General features: G+C 43.4%; 1 protein-coding gene across 1 annotated transcript in view; it reads right to left on the minus strand.

Annotated features, from left to right (window-relative positions):
* LOC123749092 (murinoglobulin-1-like) overlaps positions 1 to 18578 on the minus strand; it is a 267218-nt gene that overhangs the window by 97536 nt on the left and 151104 nt on the right. The window contains exons 17-18 of the mRNA XM_069326609.1: positions 3679 to 3905; positions 858 to 940 (exon numbers count right to left, since the gene is read on the minus strand). Coding sequence (XP_069182710.1) covers positions 858 to 940; positions 3679 to 3905 — 310 coding nt within the window. The remainder of the gene's footprint in view (positions 1 to 857; positions 941 to 3678; positions 3906 to 18578) is intronic.

Consider the following 18578-nt stretch of genomic DNA (forward strand, 5'->3'; position numbering starts at 1 on the left):
AGATTCAGTCAAGCTAACTGTATAAATTGAATATGTCTGCATATATACTTGAATATATAAATTAAGTTATCAATTGCTTGCTTAGTTATTTATAAGTTATCATATAAGTTCATTTAATTGAATATAATTTCTAGTACTTACTTAACAGTATTTAGACTACATTTAAGGTCATTTATTATACTTTTACAATTTAATTTGTTGTTTATAGTATAAGTACATATTGGCTGTTAAGTTATGGTGCTAGGTTAGACTATGTATGTTTAAATCTCTGATTTAAACAGAGCCAGTGTTCAGTCATATAACTGAATTTATTAAATCTTATCCTTGTATAAAATACAAGCTGATGTGAGATCCCTGTCTACAGGTGGATTGGAACTTCTATCAACAAAGTCATTCACCCCACCTGTCCCTTACAGCCCACAGTCTGTCATTAGGAAAAGAGGATCTAGGATTTACAACCCTAGCTAGAAATTTTAGTTGAATTAATTTGCAGACAGTAAATTTTTAATTTAGTTCAGTACAAGTCCCTGGTAGTCTCCTCTTATATCAATCCCAGCAGGTTTTTCCCACAACAGTCACACTGATCACTGAGGGTGGCAGTCACACTGATCACTGAGGGTGACAGTCACACTGATCACTGAGGGTGACAGTCACACTGATCACTGAGGGTGACAGTCACACTGATCACTGAGGGTGACAGTCACACTGATCACTGAGGGTGACAGTCACACTGATCACTGAGGGTGACAGTCACACTGATCACTGAGGGTGACAGTCACACTGATCACTGAGGGTGACAGTCACACTGATCACTGAGGGTGGTACAAGGCTGCACAACAATGATGGTATATCCTTACCTTTAGAGCAGATGTACTTGCTCCAGGTCTTCTCTCTCAGGAACCCCTCGGCCTCCACTGTGATGGGTTTTATCAGTGAGTCTCTGAAAACGATTATAGGAAAGTATTTATACCATCTCGTTCTATTTATACTAGCATACTGTTTAATAGTTTAGCTATTACAAAGTTATTATGATTGTATTGGATGAATTAAGCAATTAAGTGTATCTCTTGGAGTGTGCTAATCTCTAGGTTCTGGTTTACCCTTATTCACTATTCTTAAAATTTTCTATTTTATTTTTTACGAGTTTCTTTTTACAAAAAAAGGATAAAAATCTAGAAAAAAGTGCTAAATGTAATGAAATGTCTCTTTTCTGGTGGAGCCCAAGTGGTCTTTGGCCTGCTGGATGTAACAGTGCAAGTATTTTGCACTCTTTCACGTATAATTGTGAGTTGTAATTGTGTGTGAGTGTATACGTGTGTGCGTGTTAGTCGAGAGCGAGGTGATAGTTGGTGAGGTGAGCCTGCACAGCTTTGCTGACGGCAGTACTTTCAACAAAGAAGCCATGTTTTGGCTTGCGAGAGTACCCACCCCTGGCTCGGCCAGCGAGGTGGTTGAGCAGTGAGAGTGGAACCTTTGCAAGGGTGAGTACATCCAACCAGCTCCTCCATCCGGGCTGGTGATTAGCCATCACCCACCCTTGGGTTAACTTGTTAGTGAGGTAAGAGTTCAGTTATTCATTGTCTTAAACCAGAAGTGTGTCTTAGTGGTGACAAGCTGGTAGAGTCTGAACCATTTAGCCATGTATGGTGTGGGCGTGTATGGAGTGGGTGACCCTCCCTTTTTAATTTGGTCAATATTTTGTTAAATAATAGGATGTCAAAATGTTGAATATCAATTGCTGGAAATTGAAATAATTTGAAATAATTTGATTCAATAAATGTCTATGTGTAGAATAACAAGCTTGACTTTTGTTCAGTCCTCTCTTTGAACCAATGTCCCCTCAAGTAAGAGTTAAGGATAGAGATATAACGAGATGAACAAGGTAGGAACGAGAGTGAGGGCACCGTGAGGTGAGTGAGGGAAGGTGTGGCTTGATGAGAGCAGCTCGCGCGCCACCTCACCTCACCTAACCAGTCGGGTTTACTTAGGAATTTATTTAGAAAGTTATAAATTAAACAGTACTCCTGTCGCATTGTTTAAGTCGAATTTATATTTAGTTTCAATGACAGGTGGTGGCAGCAAACATCAGAACATCTTAGAATATCAGTATAGTATAACATCATAGATAGTATAACAGAATAACAGTCTTGTCTACTCTCCCTACTCCTTCTTATCCCTCCTTCCTTCCCCCTCCTACTTCCTTCATTCCTCCTACCTCCACTCTTCCAGTTCGCTCCCCGTTTTCTATCCCCACTCGCTTCTCTCTACCTTAGTTCCCCCCTCAACCTTATCCATGTTATCCAACCTTATCCCCTCCTTTCTTCCTTACTTTGCTTTACTTTTTCACAATCACAGCGTAGATAGAAAAATCAGATGTTATATGGAGATCAAAGCCAGAACCTGGCCTCTTGAGTGAGGTGCAAGAAGCAGGTGACTTGTCAACATCCTCACTGATGAATCTATCCAGAAAGTCAGTCAAGCTTGACAGACAACTGCAGCGTTCATGGGAAATGAAGCATCAAACCTGCCAAACTACTCATTCCAAACAATTTGTTCACTCAAAACTAGCTCACGCCCGTTAATACTTATGGCCGGCACCAATCGGCTCGAAGCCCCTGCCAAGAGCCTGTTGCAGGTCAGTTCGGAGTGATATACAAGGAACTAACTAACCTGGCAGGGATGGAGTCTGGGAGCCACCAGAACGAGGCGTTTTATTATATTCAATGATAGTTTTGTGGGAGGAGCCGCTTCATGGCTTCTTGAAGCTAACTAAAGAGCAGAAGGCAAACAAGGAACTAATCAGGGAGGATGAGGAGAAACGGCAGGTCTTAGGTCAAACAAGACCGACTGGGACCAGGAACTTTCACCAAATCCCCAGTGAGCACAATATCCAAGAGTGGTGCGGGTTCGACGATGCATCAGCATTATCAATGTAAATTAAACGTTGATGACGTTGATTCGGCGTTGAATTGGCACTGTTCTTGGATACTGAGCCCACTGTGTTGGGCCCACAAGACCCGGTTAAACCATGTAAACCTCTAAACCCCAAAGTCCTCGACATTTTTAAAGAAAAAACTGCAGCCAAAGCTGCATATTTACGAATATCAGAGGCCTGAGGGCAGACCACAAGCTGCTTAGCTTTCCTGACACAAGGAGCGGGGTACCCAGGGAGTGGGGTCAGCAAACACAGCACCCACGCGGCAGAACCGGTGGCACGCAGACCTGCCAGGCATCAGTCATCTCGGGACCCCTCCGGGAACCACCTGAATCATTCTTTGCCAGAGAAGTAGAAGACAACAACCGAACAAACCGCCCACCAGGGACCAAAGAACAGAACCTCAGCCTGCAGAGGAGAGCATGAAGCTCCCAACTCTTCAGCCTCATCTCCCCAGCCAGAGTACATGCGGATTATCCATTACCTATGGATAATCTGCCATGCACTCTGGCAGGGGCAAAGGATAATCCCTATGCACTCAGGCAAGGTAATGGAGTTCTTCACTCTGCCGCATTGCTCAAATTGATTTTATCATAGATATATCACATAAAGATTATTTACTTGTGTATTATTATTATTATTATTATTATTATTATTATTATTATTATTATTATTATTATTAAAATCCTCATCATGACTTGAATGCTGATGAGTAGTGAGGAAAGAAGGAATATTTTGCTGACCTTCTGTTGATGGATGAATCACCGGAGCCGCAGGGCTGCGAGTACTCATGGTCGACGAAGGCAGCTACGCTAATGTTGACTTCTCCGATCACCAGGGGTTTGATCCTCACTATGTGGACGACCTTGTCCTGTGCCGGGACACAAGAGCTACGCTTCCCGAGGACAATCTGCTCAGTCGCCTCCTCCAAGATCTGGTACTCCTCACTCTCCTGCACCCTCACAGACACCTAAACCAAGACAGTAGACACATAAGAATGAATGGCATCATTAATGTTTTGAGTGACTTGAAGCAGTTACCGCTCCAGGATGATCTGTGAATGGCATGACTTAAGTTAGAATGAGGAGGTTAGACATTATCGTAAGTCACTGTTAGAAGAAGGAGCAAAGCCTAACACAGTCTGTATCCCTGGAAGCCAGGAAGACTGTGTAGTACAGTCTGTGTCGCTGGAAGCCTAGAAGACTGTACTAACCTAGTTGTACTCACCTAGTTGTGCTTGCGGGGGTTGAGCTCTGGCTCTTTGGTCCCGCCTCTCAACCGTCAATCAACAAGTGTACAGGTTCCTGAGCCTATTGGGCTCTATCATATCTACACTTAAAACTGTGTATGGAGTCAGCCTCCACCACATCACTTCCTAATGCATTCCATTTGTCAACCACTCTGACACTAAAAAGTTCTTCCTAATATCTCTGTGGCTCATTTGGGCACTCAGTTTCCACCTGTGTCCCCTAGTGCGTGTGCCCCTTGTGTTAAATAGCCTGTCTTTATCAACCCTGTCGATACCCTTGAGAATCTTGAATGTGGTGATCATGTCCCCCCTAACTCTTCTGTCTTCCAACGAAGTGAGGTTTAATTCCCGTAGTCTCTCCTCATAGTTCATACCTCTCAGCTCGGGTACTAGTCTGGTGGCAAACCTTTGAACCTTTTCCAGTTTAGCGTTATGCTTGACTAGATATGGACTCCATGCTGGAGCCGCATACGCCAGGATTGGTCTGACATATGTGGTATATAATGTTATGAAAGATTCCTTACACAAGAATTTAAAGGCCGTTCTTATGTTAGCCACCTGGCATATGCTGCTGATGTTATCCTCTTGATATGAGCTTCAGGGGACAGGTCTGGCATGATATCAACCCCCTGGTCTTTCTCTCTCTCTGACTCTTGAAGTATTTCATCTTCCAAATGATACCTTGTATCTGGTCTCCTGCTTCCTACCCCTATCTTCATTACATTACATTTGCTTGGGTTAAACTCTAACAGCCATTTGTTCGACCATTCCTGCAGCTTGTCCAGGTCTTCTTGAAGCCTCAAGCTGTCCTCCTCTGTCTTAATCCTTCTCATAATTTTGGCGTCTTCAGCAAACATTGAGAGGAATGAGTTTATACAATCTGGGAGATCTTTTGCGTATATCAGAAACAGGATAGGCCCAAAAAAAAGAGCCCTGTGGGACTCCACTGGTGATTTCACGCCATTCTGAGGTCTCACCCCTCACTGTAACTCTCTGCTTCCTATTGCTTAGGTACTCCCTTATCCACTGGAGCGCGCTACCAGTTACTCCTGTCTGTTTCTCCAGCTTATGCATCAACCTTTTATGGGGTACTGTGTCAAAGGCTTTCCGACAGTCCAAAAAAATGCAGTCCGCCTATCCTTCTCTTTCTTGCTTAATTTTTGTCACCTGATTGTAGAATTCTATCAAGCCTGTAAGGCAAGATTTACTCTCCTTGAACCCATGTTGATGGGTTGTCACGAAGTCTCTTCTCTCCAGATGTGTTAGAAGGTTTTTTCTCACAATCTTCTCCATCACCTTGCATTGTATACAAGTTTAAGGACACTGGCCTGTAGTTCAGTGCCTCTTGTCTGTCACCCTTTTGTATATTGGTACTATATTAGCAGTCTTCCATATTTCTGGTAAATCTCCCATTTCCAGTGACCTACTATACACTATGGAGAGTCAAGCAAAGTGCTCCTGCACACTCTTTCAATACCCATGGTGAGATTCCGTCCGGCCCAACAGCTTCTCACATCCAGCTCCAATAGGTGCTTCTTAACCTCATCTCTTGTAATTTCGAACATATCCAAGGTCACCTGGTTTGCTGCCACCTCTCCTAGCGCCGTGACTTCTCCCTCTTCTATTGTAAAGACCTCCAGGAACAAGGAGGTCTTTGTTGAGTTCTTCACACACCTCTTTGTCATTCTCTGTGTACCTGTCCTCGCCCACCCTAAATTTCATCACCTGTTCCTTTACTGTTGTCTTCCTCCTGATGTGACTGTGTAGGAGCTTTGGTTCGGTCTTGGCTTTATTAGCTATATCATTTTCATACCTTTTCTCAGCTGCTCTTCTCACACTAACATACTCGTTCCTGGTTCTCTGGTATCTCTCTCTCTACTTTCTGGTGTTCTGTTATTATGGAAGTTCCACCATGCCCTTTTGTTCAGCTCCTTTGCTTTCATACATTCCCTATTAAACCACGGATTCTTCCTTTGCTTCTCTGTTTTTTCCTGTCGGGCTGGGACAAACCTGCTTACAGCCTCCTGACATTTTTTGGTGACATAGTCCATCATGTCTTGTACGGACTTGGTTCCGAGTTCTGTGTCCCAATGTATATCCAATAGGAATTTATTCATCTCCTCATAGTTTCCCTTTCGGTACGCCAGCCCTTTGTTTCCCAGTTCTTTTTTGGGGGTGATAATTCCTAGCTCAACCAGGTACGCAAAGCTCAATACACTATGATCACTCATTCCCAAGGGGGCTTCCAACTTTACTTCCCTTATATCCAACTCATTTAGGGTAAATATCAGATCAAGCAAGGCTGGTTCAACCCCTCCTCTCATTCTTGTCGGTCCCTTGACGTGTTGACTTAGAAAGTTTCTTGTTGCCACATCCAGCAGCTTAGCTCTCCATGTGTCTGGGCCTCCATGTGGGTCTCTGTTCCCCCAATCTATCTTCCCATGGTTGAAGTCTCTCATGATTAGTAGTCTGGATCCGTTCCTGCTAGCCACAGAAGCTGCTCTCTCTATAACTGTGTAGCACAATCTGTGTCGCTGGAAGCCAGGAAGACTGTGTAGCACAGTCTGTGTCGCTGGACGCCAGGAAGACTGTGTAGCACAGTCTGTGTCGCTGGAAGCCAGGATGACTGTGTAGCACAGTCTGTGTCGCTGGAAGCCAGGAAGACTGTGTAGCACAGTCTGTGTCGCTGGACGCCAGGAAGACTGTGTAGCACAGTCTGTGTCGCTGGAAGCCAGGATGACAGTGTAGCACAATCTGTGTCGCTGGAAGCCAGGAAGACTGTGTAGCACAGTCTGTGTCGCTGGACGCCAGGAAGACTGTGTAGTACAGTCTGTGTCGCTGGAAGCCAGGATGACTGTGTAGCACAGTCTGTGTCGCTGGACGCCAGGAAGACTGTGTAGTACAGTCTGTGTCGCTGGACGCCAGGAAGACCATGTAGCACAGTCTGTGTCGCTGGAAGCCAGGAAGACCATGTAGCACAGTCTGTGTCGCTGGAAGCCAGGAAGACCATGTAGCACAGTCTGTGTCGCTGGAAGCCAGGAAGACCATGTAGCACAGTCTGTGTCGCTGGACGCCAGGAAGACTGTGTAGTACAGTCTGTGTCGCTGGACGCCAGGAAGACCATGTAGCACAGTCTGTGTCGCTGGACGCCAGGAAGACCATGTAGCACAGTCTGTGTCGCTGGAAGCCAGGAAGACCATGTAGCACAGTCTGTGTCGCTGGAAGCCAGGAAGACCATGTAGCACAGTCTGTGTCGCTGGAAGCCAGGAAGACCATGTAGCACAGTCTGTGTCGCTGGAAGCCAGGAAGACCATGTAGCACAGTCTGTGTCGCTGGACGCCAGGAAGACTGTGTAGTACAGTCTGTGTCGCTGGACGCCAGGAAGACCATGTAGCACAGTCTGTGTCGCTGGAAGCCAGGAAGACCATGTAGCACAGTCTGTGTCGCTGGACGCCAGGAAGACCATGTAGCACAGTCTGTGTCGCTGGAAGCCAGGAAGACCATGTAGCACAGTCTGTGTCGCTGGACGCCAGGAAGACTGTGTAGCACAGTCTGTGTCGCTGGATATAATGCGCTATATAACACTCAAGACTCCAACACGATAACCAAAGGAGTCAGAATATGAAAATTGCATAAAATAATAAATAACAAAAAAATGATAAACTTTCAGTAGAGCTGAAACATTTACCTTAAACGAACATGTATGATAGACATTTAAGTAGTCAACTCCTGTATTCACCTTTGCTATTTGTTTACAATGTTTTAGTTGGAAAACATGACTTTGTAGATCGATTGGCCAATGAGGCTTGCAAGAAAGAAAACATTGATTATGACTTTGGACTATCTAATGCAATTATTAGAAACATACAAATTAAAGAAATTAATTCAGATTTAGAAGAACTAAGAAATGTCCAGAGACCTGAAAACTGCAGTATTAAAAGTTATGACAAGTTTTGTAATGATAGGTATTTGTATGGTTAGCACAGTAACCGGACCAGGCAATGTGATGTAGTCATTGCGCGAATTCGCCTTGGCTATAGACACATTTGGCAGGTTAGTGAGGCTGAGCCACTACCAGAATACTCAGATTGTAAACTCTGTGATAAACCTTTAATGCATTCACTAGAACACTATATTGTTGAATGTGAACCCGTAAAGGACTTTAGACCTCCTGGCCTCTTGTACCACCAACTGTGTAACTATTTTATTGACTCAGGTGTTCTGGATGACATCCTAACAGTTTATCCAAAATTTGCTTGTCCATTTTAAAGAATGAAGAACAATATTTATTTATATTACTTCTATGCTGCATCAGTTATGAACCCATCCCTGCCCTTGTGTGGCAGTGAACAATAGAAAGTTGTTTTCACATATCCATACATTAAACCATTGATTGTAACCATGATATATATATGTACTTCCGACTACAGTTTAGACCTATCGTGTTATGTATGACCCCTCTGTCCTGCGTGACAGTGAATACCAGCATTATCCTCACTTTAATAAGACTAATCTAAATCCTCAGATTAGGCAAAATTGTAATTAATTTTGTCAATGAAGATGTTAATATTAATAATAATAATGTTTTCAATTCACTAACGAAAATATGACAAACACACACACACAGAAGAGCCGTAACTCAACCCTTGAAAGCATTATTAGGCGAGAACAATTAGGTAGGCGTGCACACACACACACAAACATACCAGATACCAGCATACCATATGTAACATACAAAGCATACCAGCGATACAAAGATGCGAGAAACAACTAAACGGTAGTGAGGAGAGAGGCAGAAAGAAATTTTGAAAAAGGGATTGCAGACAAATGTAAAACAGAACCAGGTCTATTCTATAAATTCATAAACAACAAATTGCAGGTAAAGGATAATATTCAGAGGTTGAAAATGGGAAATAGATTCACGAAAAATGAAAAGAAAATGTGTGAAAAACCTGCTGGGATTGATATGAGAGGAGACTACCAGTGACTTGTACTGAAATAAATTAAAAATTTACTGTCTGCAAATTAATTCAACTAAAATCTCTAGCTAGAGTTGTAAATCCTAGCTCCTCTTTTCCTAATGACAGATTGTGGGCTGTAAGGGACAGTTGGGGTGAATGAATTAGTTGATAGAAGTTCCAGTACACCTGTAGACAGGGATTCTCACATCAGCTTGTATTTTATACAAGGATAAGATTTAATAAATTCAGTTCAATGACTGAACACTGGCTCTGTTTAAATCAGAGATTTAAACATGTACATAGTCTAGCCTAGCACCATAACTATCAACAGCCAATATATTCTTATACTATAAACAACAATTTAAATTGTAAATGTATAATAAATGACTTTAAATGTAGTCTAAGTACTATTAACTAAGTACTAAATTATATTCAATTTAATGAACTTATATGATAACTTAAAAAATAACTAAGCAAGCAATAAGAACATAAGAACATAAGAACAAAGGTAGCTGCAGAAGGCCTATAGGCCCATACGAGGCAACTCCTATCTATAACCACCCAATCCCTCTCATATACATGTCCAACCCACGCTTCAAACAATCAAGGGACCCCACCTCCACCACGTTAAGCGGTAATTGATTCCACAAATCAACAACCCTCTTACTGAACCAGTATTTACCCAAGTCTTTCCTAAATCTAAACTTATTCAATTTATACCCATTGTTTCGTGTTATTAATTTTTAACTTTATTTATATATTCAAGTATATATGCAATGTATTTATATTTAATTTATATGATTAGGTACAGTCAGCTTGACTGAATCTCTTCCAACACCATGGACACTTATGAGGTCTTTTTACTTATTGCGGCTGAATCTTTTCTCACATAATGGACACTCATGAGGTCTAGTGCTTGGACAGAGATTCTACTGCTGCCCTACTATATAAATAAACTTATTGAGATATGAGGCGTTGCCTCGCTTTATAACCAACAGACAGACTTATAGGATATTAAAGTTATACAAGCATACAATTGGCCAATTTATACAGTACTGTATTAACCTTCAATATACTTATCTGAAGCCGGGTGCCTGTCTGACAGTGCCAGACTTGATAACTCTCTTGTCGCGAGTATAGTCACAATATTTTATATAACAGTGTTGCTGTATAATGTACTAGTAGCGTTGCTACGTGATTTTTCTTTAACTGCTTTGCAAAAAGATGAGGGTTGATGGTGAAGGTGGAGACAAGTCACTGTGTGCTCCACTCTACACTTATAGATATAAATGTTCTAGGGATATTCCTTGTAGATATATTGTCCAGGTACTCCCCCAGTTCTAGAGAGTATTCACTGGTGATACTTAGATAAGATAATTAGATAAGATGTCTTGAGCTAAATAATGTTCGCTAAGGATCCGTCACTGTTCACTCAGTTGTAAACAAACGCGAAGTGCCGAGGGGTGTGTTGGGCCCTTCTCTCCCAGCCATCGCCCCTTCATGCTCCCTGAGCATGGTAGCCTTCTATGAATATTGATTGATTATTTTTACTGTCTAGACTTATGATTGAGATAAGATGTGATTATAATATAATTCGATATAGGATTTAAAGATTATAAGTAGTACTTGATAGTACCACTGATTCTTATTAAGGATTCGATATATAATCCCTACCGGAAGCGATTAATGTTCCAATAGTTTTTTAATTAAGAAATCCTTCTAGAAGCTTCTGGATCCTTGAGAGATCATGCACAAAGTCACATAGGCATCTATAGGGCCCTGTGACATACGTGATCCAAGTGGCATTGTCATCTAGGATCAAGCTGTATAATGAATCTATAATGATTCTAATACGATTTTGATATGATTTTGATACAATTTAAATATGATATAGATATGATATAGAAATAATATAGAAATAATACATTTCTTAGATGATTATTCGATATGGTGGGTAAAAATTTCCCACACATTAAACGAAAAGTTCCAAAGTGTGTTTGTACAATATGAAATCTTCAGGGAACCAGATACAATAAGAATTCCAGAGAACAACATAGAGCACATAGAGGTGTCTAGAGACGAAGTGGAAAAAATGCTGAAGGGGCTAAATAAGAACAAAGCAGTTGGTCCAGATGGAGTTTCACCATGGGTTTTGAGAGAATGTGCACCCGAGTTCAGCATTCCACTTCAACTGATTTTTCAGGCATCCCTGTTTACAGGAGTTGTAGCTGATGTGTGGAGAAAGGCTAACATAGTTCCAATCTACAAAAGTGGAAGCAGGGAAGACCCCCTTAATTATAGACCGGTTTCATTGACAAGTGTAATAGTCAAAATATTGGAAAAAATAGTTAAAACTAAATGGGAAGAACACCTGGAGAGAAATGATATAATATCAGACAGACAGTATGGTTTTCGATCTGGAAGATCCTGCGTATCGAATTTACTCAGTTTCTATGATCGAGCAACAGAGATATTACAGGAAAGACATGGTTGGGTTGACTGCATCTATCTGGACCTAAGAAAGACTTTCGACAGAGTTCCACATAAGAGGTTGTTCTGGAAACTGGAAAATATTGGAGGGGTGACAGGTAAGCTTCTAACATAGATGAAAAATTTTCTGACTGATAGAAAAATGACGGCAGTGATCAGAGGCAATGTATCAGACTGGAGAAATGTCACAAGTGGAGTACCACAGGATTCAGTTCTTGCACCAGTGATGTTTATTGTCTACATAAATGGTCTACCAGTTGGTATACCGAATTATATGAACATGTTTGCTGATGATGCTAAGATAATAGGAAGGATAAGAAACTTAGATGATTGTCATGCCCTTCAAGATGACCTGGACAAAATAAGTATATGGAGCACCACTTGGCAAATGGAATCTAATGTTAATAAATGCCATGTTATGGAATGTGGAATAGGAGAACATAGACCTCACACAATCTATATATTATGTGAGACATCTTTAAGAAATTCTGATAAAGAAAGAGATCTAGGGCTGGTTCTAGATAGAAAACTATCACCTGAGGACCACATAAAGAATATTGTGCGAGGAGCCTATGCCACGCTTTCTAACTTCAGAATTGCTTTTAAATACATGGATGGCGATATACTAAAGAAATTGTTCACGACTTTTGTTAGGCCAAAGCCTGAATATGCAGCGGTTGTGTGGTGCCCATATCTTAAGAAGCACATCAACAAACTGGAAAAGGTGCAAAGGCATGCTACTAAGTGGCTCCCAGAACTGAAGGGCAAGAGCTACGAGGAGAGGTTAGAGGCATTAAATATGCCAAAACTAGAAGACAGAAGAAAAAGAGGTGATATGATCACTACATACAAAACAGTAACAGGAATTGATAAAATCGTTTGGGAAGATTTCCTGAGACCTGGAACTTTAAGAACAAGAGGTCATAGATTTAAACTAGCTAGACACAGATGCCAAAGAAATATAAGAAAATTCACTTTCACAAACAGAGTGGTTGACGGTTGGAACAAGTTAGGTGAGAAGGTGGTGGAGGCCAAGACCGTCAGTAGTTTCAAAGCGTTGTATGACAAAGAGTGCTGGGAAGACGGGACACCACGAACGTAGCTCTCATCCTGTAACTACACTTTGGTAATTACACTTAGGTAATTACACACAAACACCCATACATACACACACGCTGGTAGTTGAGTGAACAGCACGCTGGATACATAGCCCTGTGGTCCCGGGATCGATTCCCGGCGCCGGCGGAAACAGATGGGCAGAGTTCCTTTCACCCTCATGCACCTGTTTTCTAGCAGTGAATAGGTACTTAAGAGTTAGACAGCTGCTTCCTGTGTGTGAGTGTGTGTATACTCACCTATTTGTGCTTGCGGGGGTTGAGCTCTGGCTCTTAGGTCCCTCCTCTCAACTGTCAATCAACTGGTGTACAGGGTCCTGATCCTACTGGGCTCTATCATATCTACACTTGAAAGCTGTGACAGTGTCAGACCACGGAGGAAGAATTGAAACAGGAATTTCCTTAAGTACTTTCGGATATTAATACATCTTCAGAAGGAATCAATACATCTTCAGAAGGAATCATTCCTTCTGAAGATGTATTAATATACGAGGATACATAAGGAAATTCCTGTTTCAATTCTTCCTCCGTGGTCTGACGCTGTCACATTTTTCATCACGTGTTAATTTTCGTGATTTACACATTCTTGAAACTGTGTATGGAGTCAGCCTCCACCACATTACTACCTAATGCATTCCATTTGTCAACCACGCTGACACTAAAAAAAGTTCTTTCTAATATCTCTGTGACTCATTAGGGCACTCAATTTCCACCTGTGTTCCCTAGTGCGTGTGCCCCTTGTGCTAAACAGTATGTCCTTATCTACCATATCAATTCCTATGAGAATCTTGAATGTTATTATCATGTCCTCCCCCCCCTAACGCTTCTGTCCTCCAAAGACGTGAGGTTTGATTCCAGTAATCTCTCCTTGTAGCTCATACCTCTCAGCTCGGGTACTATTCTGGTGGCAAATGTTTGAACCTTCTCCAGTTTAGTCTTATGTTTGACTAGATATGAGCTCCATACTGGAGCTACATACTCCAGGATTGGTCTGACATATGTGGTATACAAAGTTCTGAATGATTCCTTACACAAGTTTCTAAATGCCGTTCTTATATTGGCCAGCCTGACATATGCCGCTGATGTTATCCTCTTGATATGGGCTTCAGGGGACAGGTCTGACGTGATATCAACCCCAAGTCCTTCTCTCTCTCTCTTGAAGTATTTCATCTCCCAAATGATACCTTGTATCTGGTCTCCTGCTCCTTACACCTATCTTCATTGCATTACATTTGCTAGGCTTAAACTCTAACAACATTTGTTCGACCATTCCTTCAGTTTGTCCAGGTCTTCTTGAAGTCTCAAGCGGTCCTCCTCTGTCTTCTCATAATTTTGGCATCGTCAGCAAGCATTGAGAGGAATGAGTCTATACCCTCCTGGATATAATTTACGCATATCAGAAACAGGATAGGTCTCAGTACAGAGACCTGTGGGACTCCACTGTTGACTTCACGCCAGTCTGCATGAGGTCTCACCCCTCACTGTAACTCTCTGCTTCCTATTGCTTAGGTACTCGCCTATCCATTGGAGCATCTTACCAGTCACTCCTGCCTATCTCTCAGGCAGGAGAGACAGGTTCTTTGAGTGTGTGTGTACTCACCTAGTTGTACTAACCTAGTTGTGTTTGTGGGGGTTGAGCTCTGGCTCTTTGGTCCCGCCTCTCAAATGTCAATGAACTGGTGTACAGATTCCTGAGCCTACTGGGCTCTATCATATCTGCATTTGAAACTGTGTATGATATCAGCCTCCACCACATCACTGCCTAATGCTTTCCTCCTGTTAACTACTCTGATACTGAAAAAGTTCTTTCTAACGTCCCTGTGGCTCGCTTGGGTACTCAGTTTCCACCTGTGTCCCCTTGTTCACATACCACAAGTGTTGAATAGTTGATGATTGTCTACCTTGTCAATTCCCCTGAGGATTTTGTAGGTAGTGATCATGTCTCCCATTACTCTTCTGTCTTCAAGTGTCATAAGGTGCATCTCACACAGCCTTTCCTCGTAACTCATGCCTCTTAGTTCCGGGACTAGCCTAGTGGCATATCTCTGAACTTTTTCCAGCTTCGTCTTGTGCTTGACAAGATACGGGCTCCATGCTGGGGACGCATACTCCAAGATTGGTCTTACATATGCGGTGTACAAGCTTCTGAATGATTTCTTACAAAGGTTCCTGAAGGCTGTTCTGATGTTAGCCAGCCTCGCGTATGCCGCAGACGTTATTCTTTTTATGTGGCTTCAGGAGACAGGTTTGGTGTGATATCAACTCCTAGATCTTTCTCTCTGACCGTTTCATGAAGTACTCCATCTCCTATTCTGTATCCTGTGTCTGGCCTCCAGTTTCCTCCGCCTAGTTTCATTACTTTACATTTACTCGGGTTTAACTTTAGCTTCCAGTTATTGGACCATTCATTCATTCTGTCTAGGTCATCTTGTAGCCTCCTACTTTCATCCTCTGTTTCGATTCTCCTCATGATTTTGGCATCATCAGCAAACATTGAGAGAAACGATTCTATACCCTCTGGGAGATCATTTACATATATCAGAAATAGTATAGGCCCAAGGACTGACCCCTGCGGGACTCCACTCGTAACGTCTCGCCAATCTGAGACCTCACCCCTCACATTGACTCGTTGTCTCCTGTTGCTTAGATACTCCTTTATCTAATGGAGTACCTTCCCTTTAACATCTGCCTGCATCTCCAGCCTTTTCAATAGCCTCTTGTGTGGTACAGTATCAAAGGCTTTCTGACAATCCAAAAATATGCAGTCTGCCCACCCTACTCTTTCTTACCTGATTTTTGTTGCCTGGTCGTAGAATTCAAGTAACCCTGTGAGGCAGGACCTGCCATCCCTGAACCCATGTTGATGCTGTGTTACAAAGGTCTTTCACTCCAGATTTTCCACTAGCTTTCTTCGCACAATCTTCTCCATCAGCTAACATGGTATGCAGGTTAGGGACACTGGCCTGTAGTTCAGTGCCTCCTGTCTATCCCCTTTCTTGAATATCAGGACTACGTTAGCTGCTTTCCAAATTTCTGGCAGTTCCCCGTGTTGCCAGTGATTTGTTGTACACTATGGAGAGTGGCAGGCATAGTTCTTCTGCTCCTTCCTTTAGTATCCATGGGGAGATTCCATCTGGGCCTATAGCCTTTGTCACATCCAACTCTAGTAAACACTTCCTTACTTCCACGCTGGTAATCTCAAACTCTTCCAGTGGTTCCTGGTTAGCTATTCTCTCTCTTATCTCTGGGATTTCTCCTTGCTCTAAGGTGAAGACCTCCTGGAATTTCTTATTCAGTTTCTCACACATTTCCTTGTCGTTTGTAGTGAAGCCTTCTTCCCCTATTCTTAGTTTCATAACCTGTTCCTTTACTGTTGTTTTTCTCCTGGTGTGGCTATGGAGCAATTTAGGCTGAATCTTTGCCTTGCTTGCGATGTCATTTTCGTATTGTCTTTCTGCCTCTCTTCTCATCCTGACATATTCATTCCTGGCATTCTGATATCTTTGTCTGCTCTCAAGTGTCCTGTTATTCCTACAGTTTCTCTATGCCCTTTTACTTTGCTGCTTAGCTAGCCTACATCTCCGATTAAACCATGGGTTTCTCATCCTCATTTCACTGTTTTCCTTTTGGACTGGGACAAACTTGTTTGCTGTGTCCTTGCTCTTCTGCATGATGTAGTCCATCATGTCTTGGTCCTTCTTTCCCCTAAGTTCTGTTGCCCATGCTATATCTGTTAGAAATTTTCTTATCTCCTCATAGTTTCCCTTTCGATATACTAACCTTTTGTTTTCGGTATCCCTCCTCGAGTTCAATAACCCTTCTTCAATCAAGTACTCAAACACCAGTACACTGTGGTCGCTCATTCCTACTGGGGCATCAAAACCGATTTCTCTTATGTCGGAGTCGTTCAGAGTGAAGACTAGGTCGAGTCTCGCTGGTTCGTCATTTCCTCTCATCCTTATGGGTTCTCTGACATGCTGGGTTAAAAAGTTTCTAGTCACCACCTCCAATAGTTTGGTTCTCCATGTATCCTCGCCTCCATGCGGTTCCTTGTTCTCCCAGTGAATCCTTTCGTGATTGAAGTCCCTCATGATGAGCAGGTAGGATCTATTTCTACAGGCAGCAGAGGCTGCCCTCTCAATTATGGAGTTAACTGCCAAGTTGTTCTTTTCATACTCTTGACTGGGTCTTCTGTCATTTGGTGGAGGGTTATATATATTACTGCTACTACTATTCTTGGTCCTCCCATTGTCATGGTGCCGGCTATGTAGTCTCTGAAACCCTCACAGCCTGGTATAGCCATTTCCTTAAAACTCCATTCCTTTCTCATGAGTAAGGCCACTCCACCTCCTCCCCTACCTTCCCTCTCTTTTCTTATTACTATGTACTCCTGGGGAAACACGGCATTCGTTATGATTCCAGAGAGTTTTGTTTCAGTGAGTCTGATTACATCTGGGTTCACTTCTTGTGCCCTTTCCCTTAGTTCACTTGCCTTGCTTGTGATCCCATCTATGTTCGAGTACATTACCGTGAAACTGACTCTCTTCTGCTTCTACTCTGGGGAAGGGGGGACCTGTGGGATCTGGGGCGAGTGGGAGCTGGGAGGATCTGGTACGGGGAGACTGGTGGAGGAGGAAGGGCTTGGGGGGGTTGGGGGAGGGAGAGGGTAAGGGGGTGGGTGAGAGGGGGAGGGTAGGGTGGGTGGGTGATAGGGGGAGGGTAGGGGGGAGAGTGAGAGGGGTAGGGGGGGGTGGGAGTGGAAGGGTTGGGGGAGCATGGGGGGAGGAGAGGCTTGGGGGGATGGGGGAAGAAGGGGGGGGGGCAGAAAAGGGGGGAGGGCTTGGGGGGCTTGGGGGAAAGCGAAGGCTGAGTTGGGTAAGGAAGAGGGAAGGGTTTAGGGGGAGTGGTGGAGAGGGGAAGGCTTAGGTGGGGTGGGGGAGAGTGGGGGGGCTTAGGTGGGGTGGGGGAGAGTGGGGGGGCTTAGGGGGGCAGGGGACAACAGAGGGCTTGGGGGTTGGAGAGACGGGAGGGCATGTGGGAGAAGGGAGGTCTTGGGGGATGGGGGAGAAGGGTGGTCTTGGGGGGAGAGGGGAGTGGGAGGAGAGGGTTGAGTGGGAGGAGGGGGTGGGTGGGGGTAGGGTGCCTTAGGTGGGTACTTAGTGGGGGGGCTGACAGGGGATGGAGCAGGTAGGGTGTCTGTTGGGTAAAATGTAGGGGTGGTGCCCCACTCCCTGTGGCTATTGCACTGTTTGAGGAGGATTCCCCACTCCCCTCCGGGGTTGTAGGAATAGGGGTTGTGGCTCTCTGATTCCTTTCTCTCTCTCCCTGCGCTCCTTCCTCGCGTCTGCTGCCTGCTTTCTCTCTTCCCTTGTCATATCCCCTTCCAGGAATATTTTTTTGAACTTTGGTATATTTGCTAGACCGCTCTTCCTTGCTAACAGTTCCTCTTTCGTGATTTCGCTCATGAATACCACCTTTATCATCCAGTCTCTGTCCTTGTTGTACTTTCCAAGCCTGAAAACCTTTTCAACATTTTGTTCATTTCCCTACATCCTTACCTCTTTAAGGATCTCGGTAACTATGTTTTTGTCCATGTCTCTCCGATCCTTTGGGCTGGTCCCTGTTTGCTCTTTAATGCCTGCTACTAATACTGCTCTTTTTCTCTGTATCAGCTGGCTAGTACATATAGCTGCTTCCTGAGAGGAAGCCACTTCCATGGCAACTTCCCTAAATGCAGACCTAGCTTCAGGGCTCTTTTTAAGAATTTCAGCAAACGAGAGCTGTGTTGCGGAGGTCCCATCCACAGTAGCATTCCCATCTCCCTGAGG

Source organism: Procambarus clarkii, chromosome 18, assembly GCF_040958095.1.
Source record: "Procambarus clarkii isolate CNS0578487 chromosome 18, FALCON_Pclarkii_2.0, whole genome shotgun sequence".
In the NCBI taxonomy this organism is placed as follows: Eukaryota; Metazoa; Arthropoda; class Malacostraca; order Decapoda; family Cambaridae; genus Procambarus; species Procambarus clarkii.